We start from the raw sequence: 25,872 nt of genomic DNA, 5'->3' as shown, positions 1-25,872 counted from the left end.
TCTGTGTGAATTTAAAAAGTTTTGACATTGCACAGAAGTTGGAAGCTGAAAATGGCTTACAAAGATACCTCCCCCAAATAAAAAATAAACATAAACCGATCAAAGTTTCAAGACTAAACAGTACTATAAATTTGATAGAAATTAACAAATTAAAAAATGAATCCATGAAGTTCCTTTCTATGGTCCTGTGAATTTTTATAAATACTCATTAAGAGAAGTCCAACAATAGAGAGGATAAATCAATATGTTTTAATGAAGCAATATTTTTGACTCTAAAAACCACCTGACCAACAGAGCGAGATATACAGCTGCTGCTGGTTGCAGATGAAAAAAAGTTGAAGGTACAAGCCTGTGTACATAAAAACTTCCACATGTATTTTAGTAAGAAATATCTAATCATTAAACTTTAAATTGTACTCTATGCAGCTCTAACTGCAATTGAAAGTGTAAGATTGCACAGTTAAGTCAAATTAATGCAGCAATCTGCAGCTTTCTTGCATTCTAGTCAAATTTTGGAAGAATTCCACGACACAGCATATTTAATTTATACCCACAGCTCTAGTATCTAAAAGCATCTTTACTAACAATGGCTACGGTTGCATGTACACCAGTATTCTCCTGTTATTCTGAATATTACAATATTCTAATTTTGATGCGGGTCATATAAACAGTATATTCCATTTAAATGTTACGAAGCAGGGCGTTTGCCACAGTTAGTGTTTTCCAATTAAGACATGTGAGATATGCTGGTATTATTCAGGTTTGAGGAGCATTAGTTTGACATGCATACCAATTCAGAATAGGAGTCTCAGCTCGGGTTTTTACTGCAGTTTGCGACACCCTGCCCGTTGTTTGTTTACGGTCTGCTCAGGGGGTTGTCATGGATACGTTGTACACAAACCAACTCACCAACATTTTACAAGGCTATGGGGGGTGATGCATGCAAAAGAAAATCAAGTCAAGTCAATTCAATTTTATTTATAGAGCCCATTACCACAAAACATGGTTTGCCTCAGAGGGCTTTGTAGTGCACGACACCCAACTGCCCATCACCCAAGGAAAAACTCCCTAAAATACCACATTTCTGGTCGGAAGGAGAAACACACCTGCTTGTAAACTCCAGGAAAGACTTGGATATCAACAGGTTTCTGGATATACGCAAGTATCAGAGCACCAACCTCTTCAAAAAGGTTAAGGAAGCACGTTATACTATACTATAATATACACAACTGCATGTAAACAGGAGTGTCAGTGGAATATTCATGTTAATTAGTCAGGTGAACAGCTCAGTAGAAATATTGGCTTTTTCAGAATAAGGGCAAAAACGGGACTATTTTGTGCATGTAAACGCATTCAATGTGACAGCAGCTTGTGGTTCTTCATTTCACGGCAGCATCTAGAGCCCAGACGCCTTATATCTTTATGTGTTTGCCGTATGTTCCTACTCTGAAAAAACCCATCTAACCTAGCAGCTGATTCAGTAGCATTCCCAGCATTATTAAGCATGTGTTCATGCATGTGCAAACGTCTGTGTGTGTTCATGCGGCAGTTAGTTTGAATGAGAAATCCTGTGATTTCGTCTGCCTCTGTTCTCACAGTGAGACGTGGGAGCTGAGGTCCATATATTAGCCAGATGACAGAGCTGTGTAGTTTTCCCATAAATAATACCCCACCCACACACACATACACAGACACACAGTACAAACACAGTACCCAGCTATGACACAAACTCCAGCAGCTCCACCGCACTGAGATCTCCTCCATATGAAATATTGAAGTACTAGTAGATTGAGAGCCTGAAGCATCGAGAACGGACTGAAGTCGAAACCCCCTGAACTCGCACTCATTCCTTTTCCTGTTTGTGCTGGTGTGTCCCACCACCCCTCTTTCTCTTGTGATGAGAGCAGCCTCACAGTGGGCATCATTACTGTGTCCGGCTGTTAGAGCACACACACTCGCGCGCATGTGTACCCAAACACACTCAACACACTCTCTGATCATTGCAACCAATTAAATCGCAAAATGGGCATGATTTCTCTTCAGATGCGCAACCAGCCATTAGTGAAAATTGAGTAAGGAGGAGAGTGTGAGGATGAGAGGGAAGTAGTGAATAGAAGAGGACGTAATAATGATGAGGGATATTGTGGTCTTTCAGTGCCTCTTGAGTAGTAATTGGCCTCCCTAAGTCTCTCTTGTGTATTGACAAAAGGATGAAGGCCTTCTGTACTCCACAAAACTCTTCATTTACAGTATATCTTGTCAAATGAAGGAAGCCAACCAGCAAAAGAGGTAAGAGGTGGTCAGCAGGTAGACTCCAATAAAACCTGATTAGTGGTTTCTCTGTTATCTGTTAAAGTCCCCATGAAAAGAAAGGTACATTTTCCTAGTTGGAATCCTAATCATTTATCTCTTGTGAGATACCAAATATATGTCAAAAGTAAGTATTTACTTACATCAAAATCCTTGCCTTTTTCCTCCTGTAAAACCAGATGAAACAGTTTAAAATGTTTGTTAATTTAGTTCAGTTTACTTAACTTCAGTTTGATATTATTCACCTCTGTCGTCGTCCTCCATATCTAACTGCGAGGGAGGTGCTGTGAGTCTGTATTGCCCTAAACTTGCCCACTGTTTAGCAGTCCAATCAAATAAAAAGGATTTTATTTAAATCCGTCTTGTAACTGTACATTGCTCAAACATCCTGTTTCACTTGTTAAAACTTAAAAGCACAGAAGCTAAAGATGCTCTAACTTCATTTTTAAGTCTTCCTAATACAACTCATGGTTGGTGATGAAAAGTAACTCAGCTGGCCCAGAAATTAGCCCTGCATCATGCAGATTAAAGGTCGTTTGTGTACCTCTTTGGTCTCCTTATCTTTCCTTTCCAATGTTATGTTCAGTTGACTCAAATCAACGCCTCCAGGCATGTTTTTCTATTTGCATTAAAAAGATGTATGGTGCCCATAATTCAGCCTTCCTTTTTTTTTTTTTTTTATTTTCACAAGCAGTCTAGAAGAAGAAAGACCTGCTCATTATGACATGTATTATTAAACAGAAAGAGTGACCATGAGGTGGGAATGGGAGGTGTGAAGGTGACAGCTGTCAAAATTAGAGGCACTCAGGCATGGTGGTGCTGCAGTGGTCTTAAGGTGGAAACCATGCAACCATGACTTCCTCAGTCTGAATGCGACAAGGGATCTTTGTCACATATCACCCTCCTCTCTCTCTGCCTTTGTTTCTTGTTTCTCTCTACTGTCAAATGTCTAATAACAAGACTGAGAGGCTGCAGCTAGCTGTGTGCACGCTCTGTGAGACTGTACTCGAGGGGCCCTGCTATTGCTCAAAAAATAACAATACCAGTACCCTTAAAGTCATAACGATACCAACAGAGTACTTCATTTGATACCTTTTTTTTTTTATGCCTCGTTGTCGGCAATAGACGTGGGCAGAGGCATCATGTTTACAGTTTGTCAATTTGTCTGGCTGTCCTTTTCTCATGAACACAATATCTGAAGAACACCATGCGTGAATATTCTCAAAATTGGCCCAAACGTTCACTTGGACTCATCAATGAACTGATTTTTGTGAACGCCATTTTTTCAAGAAGGCCCTGCGGAAATATCCTCATATTTGGCACAAACTTTCACTTGGACTCAAGTAAACTGATTAGAATTTTGTAGTCAAAGGTCTTGGTCTCTCAAGGTTTTTGGCCCTAGCACAAAAAATCAGATGCTAATTATGACAATATTTCACACATATGTCTAACAGGATAAAATAATGATGTGATGACATTTACATCCAAAAGGTCAAAGGTAAATTTCACTGTGACATCATAATACTCTGCAAAAATACTTTTCTGTCGATTACTCAACATCATATCTCAGGAACAGAAGGGGAGGCATTAAGATGTAATCACGAATCTTGGGTGTCCACCCTGAAACTGTGCTGATTGTATAGATCTTCTGTGTTGCTCAGGGGAAGATGTGTGTGTAAGTGTGTGTGTGTGTGTGTGTGACACACCCACATTCTCACAGACGTGTATATAAACTGTTAGTTTCTACTTCATTTGATACTCACTGAGGGAATGGAAGCGTTCATTTGCATAAAACACCAACAGACGCCACAGGCGTGTACTATAGCCATAGTTTCCAAGGTTTTGGTTGCATCTCGGCAAGCTGAACTGCCAACAATACCAAATACAACACGCTGGACTTCATCACACCCAGATTGTGTGGATAGAACAAAACCATACAAATGGTATTTTTTTCTAGATCTGGGTACAAACAGGGTCGACTGCAAGTATCATTCGACTGAGAACTTTTGTATTTCAGTCAGTGTCTTACATGTCTTGAGTATTAATACCTTGCCTTAGTACTCAGGCAGCTGAACACAGCACGTATTTGGATGGTGGTAACAAACTAGCATTTACTAATTAGTGATTAACACAACGTACATCTAAAGCTAATGGGAATGTCATTAGTTTTTCAAGTATATGGTCATATACCACAGTATGGGAAACATGAAATCTTGACCTGATAATGGGGCTCCTTGAAAAGTCAGGGTACCACCACAATTATTTTTCATTCTTTCTGTATCTGACTGTAAACATCAAACATCATGAAAATCCATCTAAAGACATCTAACTCAAAACACAAATGCCAACCTTATGATTGCACTTGATGAAAAGTCAGGAGATCACCAAGGTCAGTTTGAATTCATTCTCTAAAGGGACTTGATTGTTTGCACAAAATTGCATGCCTATACACTAGAAAGTAAATTGGAATAAAGTGAAAAATAAATAAATAAATAAATAGAGGCATTTATGCACCTGCAAAATGCATAGCACATTGTGAAAATGACATCAGGCTAACTGAGCAGACTGATTACTTCATTTTAATTGGTGAGCTCCGTGCTGTCCCATCTGGTGCTCCCATCATTTTACTTTTTTCCCATCTTCCACTTCCATCTCCTTTTTCTTTTTTTTACATTTTTACGTGTTTGTGTCCCACAGGTTACCGTATCCGTTTGGGCTCCAGCACAGACAAAAAAGACACCGGCCGTCTCCACGTGGACTTCGCCCAGGCCAGAGACGACCTCTACGAGTGGGAGTGTCGCCAGCGCATGTTGGCCAGAGAGGAGAGGCACCGCCGCAAGATGGAGGAGGATCGCCTCCGGCCGCCCTCCCCTCCTCCCATCGTGCACTACTCTGAACACGAGTGCAGTCAGCTGGGAGACAAGATCAAAGGTTGGCAAAATATAAAATTAAATAAGAAAGTATGCTCATAGCACAAGCATAAGAGCTTGACACATAAAAGACGATACATTTTTCCTTTAATCAACCTTTTAAGGGCATTTACAAATACTTATTTTTATATTGTGAATGAACAAACAAAAATAAAAATGTAGTTATTCATACAAAACACAAACAGACAAGGTAGGGGAGACAGTGAAAGAGTAGTTCTGCATACGTGTACCTGTGTCCAATACAAGCCAAGACATTACAGGGATGTCCATGAACTGCAACTGTTGAAAATGACAAAGCAGTTCTCTCATGTTCTTACAAATTCAGGGAATTTGTTTTCAAAAGACGTTTCAAAGAGGCTGTTAAACACGGTATATCAGTTTACTCTTCCCTCAGCACGTGCTCCTCTTATCTTGTCCTTTCTCCTCTCTGCACTCTCTGTTCTCCTCTGCTCATCCTCTCCAGTTTCTCTTCCCCCGCTCCCATTTCCCCCTCTTCTCAGCTTTCCGTCGAGTTTCCGTCTGGCTGAATAAACTTGTTTCACTAATGAGCGATGGCACTTCCAGGTCTCAGTCACAGTTGCCCGATGACAAAATGGCTGTGACTTTCTGCCTCTCTACCATCTGTGCGTGTCTTTTTCAGCTCTCCCTCCCCTGGCCCTTGTGTAAAGAACTCTAACACGCTGCTGTTTTAGCCAAGGATTTGTTTCTGAACACTTTGGACTGCTGTTGTGAAAACACACATCCCAGTTATTTGCTGCAGATTTAGGTTTATACTCTCCTGAATTTTCCACCCAGAGGAAAAAAGGGGTTTAGCCCTTTTCGGTGCCAGTTATATTCCTGTACTCCACAGCCAATTTGCATACGACAGCCCGTTATATGAACAGTTCCTTTTTTTTTCCTTTCATCCAACAGCACAGATGTCTTTTTGTTCTCCTGTTGATGTTCTCTTCAGTTTACTGTGGTTTTATTTATTTTTTAAATCTTTTTTACAGTGCCACTTTGCTCACATTAACTTCCTAGTTTTTACTCAACAAAATAAAAAATGCTTCATACTGGGGCTGAACGACATGAGAAAATTATCTAATTGCGATCTTATATCTTCTGTATTATTTGCTTTACATGAGCAATAAATCATTCTATAGTGGGACCAACACAACATTGGAAACAGTCATCATATAAAAATGCTCTTTATGCTGGCCAGGCCTTTATTATGATAAAATGACATGAATGTATTTAGCTATTGAATTGTAAAAAACATTCAGTCATATTAGAATATCATAAGTTGTAACCTCAAACCTTAAAATGATGTAATACAACCATCATGACTTAAATAAAATCAAAAAAGAAAAACAAAGCACTAAAGAACAACAAGCCTGGTGTGGACAATAAAAATAAATCTGAATTTCACACATATTCTGTCAGTTACACCAACAAATCTAATAAACTAAAGTACACACTTGCTCAAAGCCTTGTCGTAAACCCAGAAGTTGAGAAGCAAGAGATGAGAACTTGTTCTTGATGAGCTGCAGCATTTTATTCATGGTCAAACCAAAAACTCCACTGTTCATTTACTTCCACTTGACAACTTTACAGACGGTTCACAGCTCTGTCGAAGACAGCAGTCAGACAGCTTTAACTGATCCAGAATGCTGTTGCCAAAATGGACCAAAGGACCAAAATGTCTCAGCATTCAGCTCCAGTTCTCAGATTACTAGATTGGCTACCAGTTTTTTCCACAGAAGCAACTTCAAATTTTATTACTTGACCATAAATCATTAAACAGTTCGGGTCCATACACATCTCCTGACCAAGCATGAACCTGGCAGACCTCTCAGGTCAGCTGGTTCTGTTGTTCCCAGAGTTAAAACTCAACATGGCGCCATTGCTTTTATCTTCTGTGCTGCTCAGATGTAAAACAAAATGCCAGAAGAGCTTGGACTTGAGACACTGTTGATGACTTTCAAATCCAAGCCAAAGACCTGCCTCTTTACTATTGCTTTTAATTAACTTTCATTTCAATCAAATATATTTGACTGTTAGTTGTATAGTTTTTATTCTATGTGTTTTTAATTGTTTGCTTTTATTGTTTTTATCATTTGTTTCTTGTGCTTTTACTTGTTTAACTAGTAAAAGTCTTTGGGTATGAAATGTGACATATGAATATATTTGCCTTGCCTAATTTGTTATCTGTTCCGAAACACCTGTCTGTTCTTAGTAGTATCACCGTCTCCTTTTCTCTCTCACTTGACCACACACCCACTACACACAAATTACATACAGTACAGTAAACATAAACCTAGCTTTTGAGGTACTGCAAGCATCAAAGCTCGTACATCGCAATCTGCAAGTTGTTTTCTACAGCTAGTTTCGTTCACATATGTTCTGTGGAGCATAGGACAGCATGTAAGGTCCGATCACAGCTTTTGCGATTTGAATATTGCAATGCCGATTCAAATAATTGTTCAGCCCTACTTGCTACTATATTTATTTTAGTTTCCCTGTATTTGCCTCTATACTCAGAAGTCAGGGCTGTTTGATCACAGTTTATAGCCTTATCTCACATGGATCATGACTATAATGTTTGTTTTGTTTTTAAGCCTTTTTAATGCTTTTCTGCTTGCCAGTGTCTTTGGACTGTACAAGATTTATCTGTTTTAGCTTACCTGTAAAGATCTTCCTTTCTCTCACCCCTTGGCCAGACGATGGCAAGTTTCCAGAAGCAGTGCGTGTGCTCCTGACCTGGCTGGAACGAGGTGAAGTCAACCGCAGGAACGCCAACAACTTCTACTCCATGATTCAGTCGTCCAATGGCCACATCCGCCGGCTGACCAGCGAGAAGAGTCAACACGAGAAGGAGATGGAGGAGGCCAAAGACAAGTTCAAGACCGCTCTGTCCGGCATACTCGGTCAATGTGAGTCCTCTAATTTCAGTCACACAAACACACACTTGGATGTATAATACAGTTTAGACCGTATGTACTGTAAGTGTACATCAGAGTCATTTGTATATAACGGCCAGAGAGGAAGTAGTATTTATTATACTCCTTGTTGTGTAGTATAAGTACAGGAGGAAGATAAGAATGAGTCCAACTGATGCTCTGCCAAGTTTCTGGTTCAGTGTAAGTTTCCCTATCATAGGACTGAACACACAACATAAACACAAAGTAAGACATTTTGTGCCTGAAGTACCTGAATGCTTTGAATAAGTAAGTATAATTTTGTTCTCACAAGATGCACAAAGAATGTGTTCACAGTCGTGTAAATAGCTAAGGAGTACACATTTTGGATATAAAGGTTATCAAGTTAAATAGCCTCATAGAAGACAATTTGTTTCACACAAGTTTGTTTTTGGGACGATGGCTCAAAGGTAAGTTTTATTTCTTTCTTATCAGTGCTGTTTTATCGCCAAGAACTACTCAGCATTCAGTGTCCTGCTCGTTTTTTTAGTATTCCTTCCGAGATATCTTTAGCATTAAAGGAAAAAATAATACAGGTTCCTGTGACTGCAGTGGATTATTATCCTTGTTTCCTTCAGATGGAAATAGTAAGTAGCCCCACACATTCATTGCATGAATACAGTGGAGGCCAGACACACACACAGCAAATGCAAGCTTAGCTCATTTCAGCTGATGAAAGGCCGAAGGCAAAGCATACTGCTCCTACCAGCCTCTGACAGCTTTGGCTGTGCAGCTGCTGGTTTACACCACCGCCCACGGCACTTTGTCTCTGCGTATCCCACCACATGCATGTTAAATAGAACATAAACATTTAACACACAGTGAAGTCCCCAGTTTTCATTTCGTTTATCAGATAAATAAGACATGTAGGAGACACAGGTGTATGCAGTCACCGGTGGATGCTTGGATAAAGCAGAGAGAGAGAGACTGACCTTGTGTTAGACGTCCTCCATCATTTCAGCCCATACAAACACATTCCTATTCATGACCTTGCCTTCCTCTTGGTGCATTGCTGGTCATATTAATGATATCAGAGACACTGGCCTCCTGTGAGGAGCTTTTACAAGTTTGAACTCTCTGTCCATACCAATAAATTCAGCCTGTCCACAAAGGTCTGTCTCTGATGGAGTATGTCACCTCACAGGTCAGTTCACTGAAGTCACAAAAAAATACATATTGTCACCTAACCCCTTTGGTGTCTAGCCATGCAGATATTTTTTGCTTTATATGCCCCGGTTTTGAGATATTGACTTCTCAATCTTTCCATGCTGCACTAATACAATATACAGTGTATGTGCAGAGAATTTCATTTGTGGCACTCAAAGCATTGGAAAAATAAATTTGAAAGACTGAAAAGCAGAAACAATGTCCTCTTTTTCTACAGATAATCCACAGACCTCACTGGAAAGAGTTTCTATTTGAACTACTTTGTTGCATATAAGCTCAAGGCCTGAAAGTCTGTCTGTAGCCTTTCCTCTCGTCTCTGCCTTCACCATCGACCTGCTCCATCAAATTACAGGGTTCTGGGAAGATGCTATTGATCCCTGTACTGTTCTCTCTCTCACCACTCTGCGAGCACACACACATGCACACTTAGCTGACAGTCATATTGACTCACCCCCCTGTGTACATTAGGACCTCTGGGATACACAGACCACCCATACACTCCTCCATGACCACCCACATGACAACAGATAGATAGCTGAGAGAGGAATGACAATATCAATACGCTTGAGCTAAGATAAAATAGCTATCATCAGACACACCACATGTAGGAACGGTGGAAACCTCAGACTAATAGGTCAGGTCCTCATAAGACTCACTGAACCACAGAAGCACGCTCAGCTCTGTACTGAAGGGTTAACTTTTGAGGCTTGAAGCTGTCCTTTTAAAAGAAGAGCGAGAGATCTGCATAGGGAAAGTAAATCAGGAACACTATGCTACTTTAACAAGGTGTCCTTGGGCAAGATTCTTAACAGCCCTCTGCTGTTGTGGAGCTGCACAGTGGTCAACAGTGGCGCGCTTAGAGTAGGTTATTTTTGGCAGCTGCCAGTTGCTTAGCAAAATTTCCCTTGTTAAATAAATGTTAAACAAGACAAGAGTCCACAGCCTTGCTAACAGCTCTGTGAGACTGCACTTAGGAACAGCATGTCTTTGTCAACAAGGTGATGTTTAGCGGGTACAATATTTGCCACTTGTGTTCTCGTAAAGGCCTTTTATACCTTGCATTCAAATGCATCTTGTGTTTTGATTGTGTCGAGATATGATTTAACCTGATGACGTTATTACACAAGTTATGTCAAAATACATTACATAGTACTGTGCATAACAAGGCAGCAATATTTAGTCTAGAAGCTATTTGTGTGATACAAGATTATGACAGCTTTGCGAAGATAATGCAAAATAAAGAATATAAGTTGTTATTAATATTTTTAATTTTTTAAATGAAATGAGGTGCACATTATGATAGACATATTGATGTAAAAATAAAACATGTCTTTAGAGCCAGTCGTGAAGATTTAGATGGCAACAGCAAGAATGAAATACGCCCACCTGATTGTGGAGACAGTGATTAACAAGAAGAATGCATTTCAATCAGGAGAGACTTATTTTCTTTTAGAGTGAACAAAAGTTTATTACGTAGTGCATAATAAAGATGAATATAGAAAAGCTCTTTAGTGATTCGACCACATTGTGATGTGCATATTCAGGGGTAGATATGTTTAGTTTGGGAATATTCCCCCTTGATGGAGTCTAGACATAGGTGATGGAGGATGTGGAGAGGGATGGCTGAGGGAAAAGGATGATGGGATAAGGAGCAGGATAGACAGTGGATGTGCTAAAGACTGGAGGTGAATGGGATGGAGGAGGGTCGCATCTGTTCATCCTGAAATGACAACTGACAGCAGCAGAGAGGAGCAAAGTTATGAGTGTGGTAAAATGTGGTTGGATTAATTTAGAGTCATGGTCAGCTGATAGAGAAGAAGTCAGAGAGAGAGGCAGAGAGATTTCTGAATGAAATGACAGCATAAAGAGAGTATTCCTGTCTGAACTTTCACGAAGCTTCATTGCAGATGAGGGAGACAGCGCAGTAGTGTGTTAGCACCTGATGGGAGACCACAGCGTGTCCCGCTGCTTCAGCATCAGGGGAGAGAGAGCCGCTGCTACCTCGCTGGTTTTGAGCTGTCACGCATAGCTTATTGCCGCCCATGAAGTAGTTGTATGTGGACTGAAAACACAATTACGTTTTCGCTTGTGTATAATGTGATCACACTTGCATCCCTGACCATCATTTGTCAAATTCATGATGGCATTGGAGGAAAAGTTGGAGGATCATCAACGTCAGTAGATTTCTTCTGTGGACCATTTCTGTCTGTACAAAGTTTCATGTCGACCTAGTTGAGATATTTCATTCTGGACCAAAGTGACCATCCATTTGTGACCTCTTGCTCATAAATATTTACTCATTTTTAGCAGAGCTGCAGGTTTCAAGGGCTTCATTCTATAGAAAGGAACATATATATAATTTAAGTATGTTGAGAAAATGTATGATTTATTTAAGTTGTTTAAGTTTTGCGTGTGGGAACTATATGACCAATCATCCCTGAGATGATGCACTGGCATCAGCTGGTAAGTAGATCACACGCTTGCACAAGCACATATAAACAAACAAACACACGCACATTCACAGACACACACACACACACACACACACACACACACATGCACACACACACAGACACACACACAGTTCTTTACATCCCTAGTTGACTCCACTTTCTCACTCCTCTGCTCCTTCCCACCTGCCCTCTGTCTTTCTCTCTCTTGCTCTGGATGGTCTCTGGTCCTTCCCTGCACCCCGCCACAGTTGAACAGATTGTGTCTGTATTCCAAGCTGCTTCCAAACAAAAGGCATGGGACCATTTCTCCAAAGCTCAGCGCAAGAACCTGGACATGTGGCGCAAACAAGCGGAGGTTAGTACACTTTGATTTCATTCTGGTGTTCACCTGATTAATGGAAAATTAGAATTTATCCCATTTTTTTCAACGCCTGTCTCCCTCTTTACTCATTATAAAGTTATTTATTTTTAACTGATAGATAGATGCTTTTACTCCATAATTATACTCAAATTAAACAAGAGAAGCCAAAATAGGTTAAATCAGAAGTCAAAAGAGCAGACTATTTGTTACAGTAAGTACTCTGATTGAAGATAGGAGACGAAACAGGTACCTGCTCACTCCAGACAGTGTGAGACAGCCAAGTCCAAACCTCTGTCCCTACATCCTCCCCCAAGAATTGGATACAAGCTGCTGGGTGAGTTTTCCATTTCTCAGGGTGTCCAGGACACAGGTAATTCTGTACAAGCCTTCTCCCCTGCACCAACATTTTCTCTTCTTTTGAGTGAATTATTAAAGCTGGGGTAGGCAGTTTTCAGGAAAAGGCAAAAAACAAAAAGCCCCAATTAGAAAATGCAGCTCTCCTCTCTCTGTCCTAAGCCCCTCCCTCCAGACATGCACAGGCATATGCATCCGCTTTATTTAGCAACTCAAAGGGAATAACTGCCTGTTTTTTGTTGGGGTTTTTTGCATTCTTGTGGGCCTCTTTTAGATGACGTTAGCTACATAAACATTACATTAAATTAGCTGCAACCATGAGTCTTTGGCTCCATGGCTGTACCTGTATTTGAGGCAGAGCTCTATTCATTCCTATGAAAGTTTCTCAGTAGAACATCAAGCCAAAAAAGCTCTATTTGTTCTATTTGCGCAGTATGAAATATCTTCACACATATTGGGGCCCATAGATCATGCACATTAGAAACTTATGATGACCAAGTGTGTCTGAGGAGCTAATTTCCATTTTAGAGCTCTGTTAACTTGGATGGGGTAAAATAATTGAACTCCTAGACTTTTTAAATGATACCTAACTGAATGGATCACATCCTGATAGAGAAACTTGTCATTTCAAAGGGCCAGGATGCTCCAAAAAATGTATCCACCAATTTACAGATGTCTAGTTCACGATGAAAGTGTAATGGGGGGGGGGGGGGTCTTTTTGGGCCCAGTGGCATCATGTGACAGTGTAATTCTACATTTGGACACAATGAAAATTAGCTTCAAAGCCCTCCATTGTTCAGCAACATTTTCTCTCCATCTCAAAATGCTTCATCGGTGCTAACATGCATTTTAATTATCTCTTTTTGATAAATCTGTCTACTTTTTTGGGTTGCTTTGCAGTGTAGGCCATAGTTGCCAATGCTGGAAAAGCAACTTTCTCTGCTATATTGAATCAGGCTTTCAATGAACGGACATGAACGCACAAATGCATTTGTAAAACAGCCAACAGGAAGTCTAATGTTCTCTTTGACCACTTAAATTACAATACACTGAAAGGTTATTATGGGTCTTTGCCAACTGACGCAATAAAGAAAAAAAACTGCCCACCCCAGCTTTAAGGAGGAGTATCTTGAGAAATAAAAGTATACTCATTTTCAAATCTTATAGCATTTTTGTTGTCTACTATCTGCTATTTGTTCTCTCTGCCAAATGGAGCATTACAGTAATTACGGTAGCATGATCATGGGTTGTATGTAACAGAGGGTCTGGAGTGTGGTGCAGTCCTGGGTCTAATGGACAGTATATGATCATATCTGATTGGTAAGTTTCTTTGAACCTCAGTATATAAAACAACAGATTTAAGATCAAGCAGAAGCAACAATCAACTTGTACAAAAACTTCTCTTTAAAGGTAGGTGTTGCAAAGCAAAATTGTTGTTTTTAATGTTGCTGCAGAATCATATCAGTAATAATCTAAAACTTTACCCATCTATAACAGCAACTCTTTGCTAGAAAGTATGCTTATAATAGCTTATGTAGAGATCTCTTTGCACACACTTGATGAGTAAGTGGGAAGCCTGATGATGCATGTTCATATGCAAATGCTTGAGTCCATGCCCGATTGTGTGACGTCAGTAAAGGCCACTTTGTGTTGTGCTCCCTTCCCCTCGCTCAAACCTTTCTTTCAGTCTTTCAGGGATGTTCTCATTTGAGAACCACTCTCCTCTATATATTTACACTCAAACAGGAAGTAATAAAATCTGTTGTGGGAATAGCACAGTGTTTTCATCAGGGCCTCCAGGGATCTGTTCGTTCTTTCTTCTTCCTTTAAAGAGTTTCTGTATACACACTGCGTACACCAGGGAGTACAGCATGATGCATAGACGTAAGTGAAAGAGACCACTGTGGGCGGACGCTCATCTGCAGAGTCTGTCCACCATTCAGTAAACATCGTTTTGAAAAAAAACATTTAAAAGCAATCTTGGTTCTAACAGTCTTTCTAGTTTTTCTCTTACAGCTACTTTACACTTGATTAGAGCCATCAGAATAAACTTTATTGTCAGAGTGACACCACATACAGTGTGCTTTATCGTGTTTGTGTGTGTCAGAGTAAAAGGGGGGTCGATGGATGAAGTCATGTGGAAGTCTTGGTTTCGCCTTGGCCCAAACTGAGTCTGTATCTCTCTGCAGCTGTCTGTTAGGGTCAAAGTAAGTTCATACACAGTAGGGAATTATCCCAGAATCAGACCATTGCATAGTCTGTGTGTGACAGGTGGAGTCACACTCAACTGGTGGGAAAAAAAAGGAAGATTAAAGGAGCAGTTTGTAGGATTTAGGGGGATATATTGGCAGACATGGAATATAATATTCATAACTTTATTTTCATTAGTATAAAATCATCTGAAATTGTTGTGTTTTTCAGAATGAGCCATTTATATCAACACACAGAGTGGGTCCTGTTCCACAGAGTCAGTCAGGCTGTTTCTACAGCAGCCCAGAACTGACAAACAAAACACTGGTTCCAAATAGGGCCATGCACTTTTTTGGCATCAAAGTCCAAAGTCTGGCCCGAAGGTCCATTTTGGCCCCACAGATTGATTTTTAACACAACCCTACTTGTCTTTTAAAATGTACTCCATGTCACACAATATAGGTCATTCAAACAGGTTCATTGTAATTTTTTCCATTCACCTCACAAATGCAGGACAGTCATACAGATTGAAGACATGCACCGTGTAAGAACTGCACAGGTGGAACGAATGGCATTTCATAAACAGACGTTAAATAAGAACACAAACGTTTACTATGCAGCAGACAACTCTTGATAGGTAGCAGACACAACCACAGCAAGGAAAAGCGTGACAGCGAGGGTTGCTGCTTTCAGGAGTGGTGGAAAGTTGAATTAAGTTTTATTTGTGCCTGTTTTTGGCTTTTTTTTTTGTATTATCCATATGATGCAAGAAGCAGCTGGCTTCAATTGGAAAGAACTTGGACATCCTTTCCCTACATGCCTGAAACACAAACGTTTCAGTTAGTTGCATGGCTAGATATCTCTAAATCCTGCACACTGGGCCTTTTGTAACTCCTCACAGAATGTGAAATGTAGATTAAGTTAGTTGAAGAATTTTTTTCCACCCAGCTTCCAAAGTGGAGGTTAGAGACCAGCTGGTGAACACAGTGGAGAGTTTAGCAGCTGAAGAGAAAGATATTTCCTTCAGAAGTCAAAAGGAAAAACAGAGCCAAAACAGAATAAATCTTACATTCATCAGGTGGCCAGTAACAAATAAATTACAATGTTATTCTGTATCTGTTGGATGTGCTAATAAGCAGCTGTTTGCCAACAGCTTTGCCATACCAACTTTTTAAAATATTGCTAGGTTAGTTTTGTATTTCCAGCTTGTTTCCGCTGCCTCAAATCGCCAAAATCAAGTTTAAAGCTTCATTAAATGTAGCTAGTAGAAAGTTTCACTGGGCAATATATTGATATTATATCAGTATAGTGATATAGTGATTCTATCCACATTACCAAATATTATATCATTATAATGTCAAAGATGTCATCTTAAAAATACTTTGTAAAAGCACAAACAGTCAACCCTACAACATCATCACAACATCAATATTGAGGTATTTGCTGAAAAGTATTTTATTTTCTCCATATTACCCAGTCCTACTAGGAAGTTAAAGAACACACAGTCCTGATGCACCACGGCCTTCACAAGTTTTTGTGGTGTCCAAGTCGTGTTTCTGACCACTTGATGCAGAAGAAGTCCAATATTTACTCACCCGTTTGGTTTGGTTTGTTCACCTCCACCTTCTGAGAAAAATATTTGGGACTCTTGGTTTGCTAGCTGCTCAAGTTTCTCCACCAGCGACTTGTTTACTTCAGCACTCTGTCATTTATCGCAGGGCCGGCGGCACACAGTCAGCTTGTCTGAGCTGGAAACGGCAGCCTTTGGTTTTATATGTGGGAGTAATAAGAGCTGTGGGGCCCAACTATACATTCTTTGTGAAGGTCAGAGAACCAAAATAATGGGCTAAAAGTGTGGAATAGCTGCATCTAGCTGCAGAGGTGGGTGCTAATCCACTGTAAATCCTGGCACAGCTTGTCATTCTTTTACATTACATGGAGTGATTTGATTTAAAATCAGAAATAATACTTAATGCAGGTTTATTTTCACATTGATTACACAGACCTGCCTTACAGGCTGCAGACTGGCGGCCACTGGCCAGTGTAAAGAGAATAGGTAAGTAAGTGCAGTTGCTCAGGGGTAGTTTATCATCAAATAGGCAGCCAGTTTCACTCTCAGTCATATTGTATATTCAGTATGATTCTGTGGCCTAGAGGTGAAATATGAAGGAACTAGCTGCAGCGCGGAGTAGCTGCAGCTCCCAGGCAGAATCAGACAACAGCTGCCTCCCTCCATCAATGTTTATATGTGCTGTGTGTGGGCTTGTGTGTATGCAGTGAGTGTTTGTGTCACTGTGTTCTCTGTACACAGCAGATGGTTGTGTGTGTGCATGTGTTTGTGTGTGCAGAGTACCTGTTTGACCTCTGCCCTGGGCTCAGGCTGATAACGTCAGCTGACAGATGGTTGCAAGTTTATTTACTCTCAGGCAGCTTCTTTGCTTTTCAGGAGTATTTTTCAGCCTGTTGTTGGGAATGTTTTCATTGATAAAACACTCGTGTCTCCATCCCCTGGTGGTGTTTGTACATTATGTACATATATGTTTTGGTAGTAGGCAGCCTTATCACAGCTGTGTGTGGTTACTGAAGGTGAGTAAAGTGATGTATTTTTAAGGAAGATCATTGCATAAACTTTGAAGTTGCAGGAGAGACAAAGATCTTGTTGAGATGATACAGTATTGCTTAATTACTTGCCTGTCGAAGACGTGTGTGTGGAGTCAGCTAGATCTTACTGTATAGCTTTTGTTGAGCTGCAATGGTCAAACACTGTAAATTATCGAGTCATCAGTGTCATAATAAGAATATTATCAACCCAAGTAATTGTTTGCTAATTCTTAACTGGCTCACCTTGTTGTAGTAAGTGACATGTATTGTACACATTAGCCATTACAGGACTTATTTAGTGCCTTTTAAACCAGGACCAGATGATAATTCAGTATTATTGTTTATCATCTCCTCATAAAATAGTATAGTGACAAAATTTTCCTTCACCAACATCAGATGTAGAAAATGAAAAATAAGCATGAGGTTTTAAAGAAGGATTTCATCGCTGGAACTAGGGTCTTTTTATTAAAATAGGCTGTCTATGCAGAACTAAGATGCAGAAACGTTTGAAATTGGTGCTACACAACCAAAGAAATCGGAGGAAAAGGGCTGTGGTATTCACTTTTGCTCAAGAAGTAGAAAACCGACAATTACCATAATGCACTGCTTCGTACCAGATGACATAACTCAAGGTGCTTGTCCAAAAACAATATGGTGGCCAGTTGCAGACAAACAATCTTGTATTACAGTTAAACAGTAAGCTAAAATACGTTTTGGAATTTAATTTAGGTGAGAAATAGGAAACGCAGAAACAGAATTTTGGTTCATATTTGATTCGCACTGGTTTACCATTTGGTCTGAGTTTGACAGAAAGAGAGAGAGAGAGAGAAAGAGGCATTTTGGTATAACCTCCATCATAGACACATATTTTGTCCATGGTGGCACGTCTGTAAAACATGTTATCCAGCAGAGATCTGTGTGCTGGTAAAATGAAGAGAAGATCTCCATAGTCAATTCACACATACTATCCAAACTGTTATGATCCAAAGCTGGTTGAAATTCAGCAAAGTATCCTTTAAAATACTCAATATTATATAGACGTTTTTCAGGATTTTGTAGTTATAAAATCTAGAAAATTAGTTTATCACTTTGTACTTTTGTTGTGCCCACTTCTACAAGCCACATATGTTTACATGTTTGTCCGACCCTGACCTTACTGTGGTCTGCTTGTGCTGCTTGGATATATTTGTGACCTTCAAGCCTCTGAAGTGGAAAAGGGATGTCAGTCCGTCTATTTACATCATAGTTAGCCATGTCCTCTATTCTCCTGCTCCATTATCAACAGAGTTTCTAATGGAGATACTCTATATTAGCTCAAACATCAGCTCATAACAGGGAATAAAAGCTGAAAGGAATTTAAAAACCCGCAGATTCTTATTAACCGCATGTTCATGGTCTGCTGTAAGCATGGCCTCTCTGTTGTGTATATAATGCATCACAAGGATTTAGTTTGTTTGTTTTGCTTGTCTCTTGACACAGACCTGCAGGGTTTGGTCTAATTTACAGCCAATCCAATTCATCGGTCTGACCTTAATCTTTAAACCATTTTCCCGGTTACTGGTCTCTAGACGGATATAGTCATTAGCAATTCTGCCTGTGAAACGGTGAAGATTGGTGGTTTTTGCAGTTACTACTGTGGGCTTCCAGATGTGTGTGTAAAACATCAGCAATAAAGACACATTTCATGTTTTGTCTTCCTAAATCAATGCCTTCTGATGTGTTAGTGCTTTGACATGTTTGACAGGAGTTGTGGTTGTTAGTGTCACAAACTTTATGTATTTTAGCGGCTTGAATGTGAATATTTCCTCAAAGTAACAAGAACAGCAAAGTACAAAACTGTGGGGTCTGGCTATATTTGTGCTACCATCTGCCCTGTTGCTGTGCCAGAGGAGGAATTTATCCCCAGCTCTGAGACCATCCTGTTCATTTCTATTCATCTTCTTTGCTCTGTTCTGTTAAAAGTATCCCTAGCAGCTAATGCTTGACATCAGTGAAATCAACAAGGTGCATCCTGTTTGTCCTAGCACCTGCTGAAACGTGCATCACCCATGAGTCTCTGCAGCTCTGATCCACCCCTCTTTTGGCTGTGTCTTGCAGGAGATCAGAAACATGCACAACGAGCAGCTGATGGGCATCAGGCGGGAGGAGGAGATGGAGATGTCGGACGATGACATGGAGGATTCCCCCGACAGCAAGGACTCCGAGGACTCAGGTACGCATGCACGTATTCACCGTACAGCACTTCTGTCAACATGACAGGCCAAACAGTGATCAAGATCGTCAGAGGACGAACACTTAGAGTGTTAAATAACTGAGGGAGACAGCTGTGTTTGATTGAAATGACAGTAATCATCCCCCAAGCATCTGACAACCATCTGACAACTCCACATGAATAAAAAACACATTCAAAGTACATCAAGTTGCTGACACCACGCACGCTTTGCTGAGTTGATGTTGAACATGGCTTCTAAATGACATCCACCCCGGTCCACCCTTGTGAATACACACAACTCTATACGAGTGTGTGTGAGAATCTGTCCACACCTGCCAGCTGCTGTCTAATTTCAGATCAGAGTACCTCTGAAGTGCCATAATCCTCCCGTTTTCCCCTCAAAGGAGTCTCTTTGTGTTTGCTGAAGCAACAAAAACTTCTTATCTCTCAACCACCATTACAATAACCCATAAGTCTCAAGTGGTCGCCAGGGCAACATGCTGCAACCGCTGCCGCTGCATGTAAGGTCATCGCTCATCTTATGTTTTGTGCCTCTCTGCGTGTTGTTCACACACTCTTTTCTTCTTGCCTTTTAATCATTGTGATCTCTGCCATTTGCTAATATGACAGCTCATCTAATCAGCATGCAAATGTATGTAAATGCAGTCGTCGGCTCAGCCCCTTCTCTTTTGCAACCTTGCTATTTAGCTGTCAGTAATTAGCATTGCTGTCAGAGACCTGTCATTTCACTCGATGCCACACGATTGGCTGAGGTGACGGGCATTAATGTGACACTCCTTGGTGTTTGTGTTAACAGGGTAACAGTTACACCCTCTTTACTCAATAACCTTTAAGCAAAGGGGGCCTGTTTACACACAACCACGCCTGCTGAAAACACCTGTGTTATGACTGCAGCCTCTTAAAAAGGGAATCGATGCTCTCTGTCTGACTCATGTACAAAACAGAAAGCAAAAGAACCAGGACTGTGTGTGTGTGTGTGTGTGTGTGTGTGTGTGTGTGTGTGTGTGTGCGCGTGCGCGCGTGCACATGCGTTCGTGGATTTCTGCAGGTCGATTTTTGCCGCCTGTTATGTAACAGAAAGGGAATTGCTCTGAATCTGGCCAAGCAGTTGACATCCCCTCACACCAAGTTGATGAGGCTCTCAGATCAATACTCTTCTCACCTCAAACCCTTCATTTTGCTGCGAGGAAAGTACACACAAACACAGCGTGGACACACACACTCACCCAGCAAGAGTTCATTAACACTGCCAATGGTCCTCCATGATAGACTGCAGGCAGCACTCATGAACACCCACACGAAACCTAACCAGACATGCATTCATGCACACACACATACATACACCGACAGGATGGGGCTTATCTCCCTAGTCCAGTCAGTGTATTGCACTTTCCCAAAGAGCTTCCCCCTCAAGGCCCACAGGAGGAGAGCAGAGCTGATAATACCGGACATCTCTGGAGCTGAGCGGGTCTCATATAATAATAATTCCCTGTCTCCTCTCCTTGCTCAATAGGTCAGGTCAAATGTCCAGCAGAGAGCCACTGGACAAAACACTCTGGGATTATTGCCGCTTTCAGTCGGCCATATTGATATACTGTCACTGTTTGATTAGTGGACGCGGAGTGAATATCAAAATAACTATTTACAGATAGCTTGACAACATGGTGTCTTGAGATTCTGCAACATTCAGGTTCAATCGAAATGTGAAGACAGTTTGTGGGGCTGTTTGCGCACATCGTCAGGCCTCTGTCAGCAGAGTTTTGAAGTAGAGAGAGACACTGGTTCCAGAATTTATGAAATCTTTCCCATTTCGTATTCCCAATTTATATTTTGTTCCTGAAACCATAGGCTCAATTTTGCTCTGAAGAGAAACATGGGATTCTTCCTGAAAGCCCCTGTTACACTGCACAAATAAACACTAAAGCCTGCTAACATCTGGCTTTTATATGTAATGGGAAAGGTTACAATCCACGCTTACTCCTGGTATAAATGACCCTACAGTGGTCGCAGGTATTTACAGGCCCTAGCTCTGTTTGACTCCAATTTGCAATGATGGAAAAACAACACCGCGGTGGAGGCAGTGATTTTTGCCCCTTCGCTGGAGCGATACAGAATAACATTTGTCCTCATGCAGCAGCGCTGGAAAATTGCTCAAAATTTAGTTGGTACCTAGTTTGAAAGAGAGAGTGAATAAGTAAGAGTTGTAAAAAAAAAAGAAGTAACTGCTGTAATATTTTCATCAGCCTCAATACTGCCTTCTACTGCTTACTGACATGTTTTATTCCGGCCCTTCAGAATGACGTTGAACATGACAAACCAGAGAAAAAAAGAAAAAAAAAAACAGAAAAGCATTCTCATCTGCTGCCGGTTATTGGAAAGAAGTCTATCCCCTATTTTTAACACGTTTTACCGTGTTTAAAAAACCAACATACGTGCACTAATTTTGACGGAAAAAGGATATAATGGGTATAATACTCCAAAACTCATGAGTTTGGCCACCGCTGCTATGAAAAAGATGCCAAGCTAAGACACATATCATAGCAGTAGTGAATCACGAAACACTTACATTTTTTTAAACAAAAATCATTTTTATCAGACCTGGTTTCACACACATTGTGCTCAGGCATATTTATAAATGTAGCTTTGTCTATATGTTTTAGGCTTTTGTCCACATGCAAACTGCACTTATGTTGTCCTGTCGACAGGGAAAAGTTTTTGGCTTGTAATATCAGCTTGTGCGCAGTTATCTCCTTTGTGAGGCGACACAAATAAGAACATTTTGTGTAATGGTGGATATGACCAAAACAGTGCTGGTTTAAACTTGCCATTGGTGCTTTCTACATGTTTACACAATAATGTACAGTTTCTCTTTCACGAATTTTAGTAACCGAAGCATCAGATTGCACCATGGTGGTCACTGTTTCAGGTAGTAATAGTAATAGCTTTTTTTTCAGGGTTCTGATTGGTGAACATTTTCTACGTCATGTGGCTTAACGGTTATACTGCCGACTGTTGCTTTGGTATGCTCTTGACAACATTTCAGTTGTGTTTCTGCATTTCATCGTCTGTTTTTTTAATAACAGTTTTAGTTTTAGTTTAGCTTTAGTATTAGTATTTTTGCACACAGTTAAAAACTGCGTAAAAATAAAAACTGTACCAGAGGAGGTCAAGAAGCTAGAGGCCAATACAGACAGTAGTGCAGGATTTTTTTTTAAATTCGTGAAAAATTTTTGAGAACGAAGGAGTAAAAGCATAGTTTTACATGCGTTTGATTTCAAGCTTTATTGCTACTTGATCTTTTCCTGAAATACTCTGCAGCAACAGACAAGAATAAATTTAGCCGCAGACCTCTATCAATATCAAGAGGACATTTGCCATTTTGTATTTTACGATGCCTGAAATTTGCATAAAGTAAAATTGAACTCCACTCTTTCACCATTATGCTCAGAATGCTAAGATGCTCAACTGCTGTGCAATCCTGCTCAGTACTTCTGTTCCTGCTCTCACTCAAATGAATGAATAATCTTATCATGACTGAAAATTTCACCATGTGACAGATACACACGCTTCTATATTGTTATCAAACGCTACACTGTGAAACTGAGACCGCAACAACTGTGACAGTGTCATACATAATAAACACCATGTTCCATACTGTTCTCTATACTTTATGCATGAATCTGTAGGTGTTTCCCAAGCAGAAGCCTTAAAGGAGGAGAACGACTCCCTGCGCTGCCAGCTGGACGCCTACAGGAACGAGGTGGAGCTGCTCAAACAGGAACAGGGCAAGAACCAACCAATCAGCAGTGAGGAGGACAACACACACTCTCAGCAGCTCAGTTTCCTGCAGCAGGCTCTGCAAGGCATGCAGAAGGTATATACACATACACTTTTCCAATCATCTTTCCAACAATAAGATTAATCTCCTATTTCTTACTGCTGTGCACCTGGTTCTTTTTAAAATCAAGGTCGCTCGGGTTAGCCCATTGAAATTTCCATGCAAGACGACTGTCATTTATTCATGACCTTGCACTTTAAAAGTAAGTGCTGTGCGGGAACAAGCAGAAAAGTACAGCTGTCTTCAGCAGCTGTTAGTCTTTTCTGAAAAGCAGCTAAAATATATTTTCAGGTTTACTCAGGTTAAAGGAAAGCTTACTTGCAAATGGAATGGGTTTTACTTGGGATTGGAGGGTTGTGCTTTGATTCGAACAGCGCGCATATACTTTTTGGAGCCAACCCAAGGCTGTTAAAATAATTTCAGACCATTTACTCCAAGGAAGATTATGAAAAGTAGTGGATTTTTTTTTTTGAAAATGTGTCTCGAATATCATTCGGTATATTTGCTTCTAAATGTTGTTGGGTAGCGTCATAAATCTTTAATTCCCACATTAAACCCCTCTCAGTGGTTGGTATAACTGTTTTTCTTTTGGTTTATTGACAACATGTTTGTATTTATTAGATACAACATACTATCATTATGCCAGACTTTGTCGAGGATACAATTATTGAATTTCTTACTTCTATTATTCCCTGGAGTTTATATAGTCTATCAGCATTCATTAGGACAGACTCAAGCTTTCATTGTCTGACATTAAGAAATAATAGAAAATAGGAACTTTAATACTAGAAAATGGATTTACATAACCAATTTATTAAATATTTTCCAGGAGCAGCTAAGGCAAGGTTAAAAGTATCTTAAACACCAAGAAAGATATTACATTGTACAAGGCAGCAGTTTTTAGTTCAAGATGTAATCCTCAATAAATTGAAAAAAATAAAACTGCCACAGGTGTATGCATCATGTATATATTCTTATATATGCTGAAAAAATATATAAATGCAATACTTGTTTTTCCCATTTTTCTTGAGTCAAATTTTAGATTTTAGAAGACTTTTCCTGTGCACACAAAAGGTATAGTCCTCTTAAAATTTGTAAAAAAAAAAATATTTATATAATACCAAGATGCAGAATAATCAGTGTGATTACTACACAGGTGAGTCTTGGCATGCTCACAGTGAAAAGCCTAACAGACATTTCGATCATAACACTGCCAGAGATTTCACAAGTTTTGAGAGCGCATGCTATTGGCATGCTGACTGCAGAGCGTCCACCGGAGCTGCTGCCCGAGAACTGAATGTTCATTTCACCACCAAGTGTCTCCAATGTCGTTTCTGAGAATTTGGCAGTACATCCAAGTTGTCTAGTGAGCAAGCCAAAGAGCTCCACTTCTGGCTTCTTCACCTGATGAGCGTCTGAGACGGTTTCTGACAGCTTGTGCAAAAACATTTTGGTTTAACAAACTGCTGTTCAGGTGACTGTTCTCAGGCGATCTTGCAGGTGAAGATGCAGGATGTGGAGGTCCTGGGCCGGTGTGGTACACATGGTCTGCTGCTGTGAGACCGGTTGGATGATGCAGATTTTAACAAATTTGTGAACAGAATATCAGAGAACTAAGCTTGTTGTGTGCATTAGAAAAATATGGATATTTTCAATTTAATTTGCTCATCATTTCTTCATCTTTAGATGAGGTTTAAAGTGGGAAATAAAGTCACCACAATGTCTATGTCAAAGCTCCTCTGGAGCTTTTAATCATATTACATGGTCTAATTCCTGGAAGCACAAAGACAGACATTCTCACTCCCAACACATCAGATACCAACACTTGGTTAGTTCCCCTACACGTCAAACTATGACACTCCAGGTACCTCTCCAGTGTCAAGTTTTTGATGCTTAGGGACAGCGCATCAGTTTCTGTTCATTACATGCATCATATCTTTTCAAAATACACTTCTAATGTAGGTTTAGCTCGTTTTTAGGTTTATTTCCTTGGATTTAGGCAGCAAAAGTGTATTGGTAGGTTAGAAAAAAGGTTTGGCTTAAAATAAGTATGTCTTGCTAACAGCACATCATGTATGCTAGGTGACATATGTCACTTACGTTCATGACATGCTACGTGAAGTTGTCAAAACGGCTAAACATATTTTTTGGTTTGACGCAAGACACGAACAGCAGTCTCCTTTGTGAAAGTCCTGTTCATGTTTGACCCATCCACCTCTCCTCATGCCCACCATACTCAAGTTTTTCTCTCTCTTTATACTACACCAGAGCATCAGATTATGACGCGACCCTGTGCATCGCGAACAGATGCTAAAGAGCGCCTTGGCGTGTCTGTAACTGACTTCGAGGGCCACTAATAAAGTGTCTGTATTTAAGGTGCTGGGAGTGTGGATGGGTTGAAAGAACTGATATTTGAACATATACAGTTTTATTTCATGTCATCCACTGGGCAAAACTCAGAGATTACATGGTTTTGGT

At 40.2% G+C, this 25,872-nt stretch overlaps 1 protein-coding gene across 5 annotated transcripts in view; it reads left to right on the top strand.

Moving 5' to 3' along the window:
• Window positions 1–25,872, top strand: part of enox2 (ecto-NOX disulfide-thiol exchanger 2) — a 240,416-nt gene that overhangs the window by 191,630 nt on the left and 22,914 nt on the right. For all 5 annotated transcript variants that reach the window (XM_042492832.1, XM_042492831.1, XM_042492833.1 and 2 more), the window contains 5 exons: window positions 5,008–5,241; window positions 7,940–8,152; window positions 12,066–12,172; window positions 19,421–19,535; window positions 23,243–23,430. In XM_042492832.1, the coding sequence (XP_042348766.1) occupies window positions 5,008–5,241; window positions 7,940–8,152; window positions 12,066–12,172; window positions 19,421–19,535; window positions 23,243–23,430 (857 nt within the window). The remainder of the gene's footprint in view (window positions 1–5,007; window positions 5,242–7,939; window positions 8,153–12,065; window positions 12,173–19,420; window positions 19,536–23,242; window positions 23,431–25,872) is intronic.

This window comes from Plectropomus leopardus, chromosome 9 (assembly GCF_008729295.1).
Source record: "Plectropomus leopardus isolate mb chromosome 9, YSFRI_Pleo_2.0, whole genome shotgun sequence".
Classification (NCBI taxonomy): domain Eukaryota; kingdom Metazoa; phylum Chordata; class Actinopteri; order Perciformes; family Serranidae; genus Plectropomus; species Plectropomus leopardus.
The sequence above is the reverse complement of the archived record's forward strand: the minus strand, read 5'-3'. Positions and strand labels throughout refer to the sequence as shown.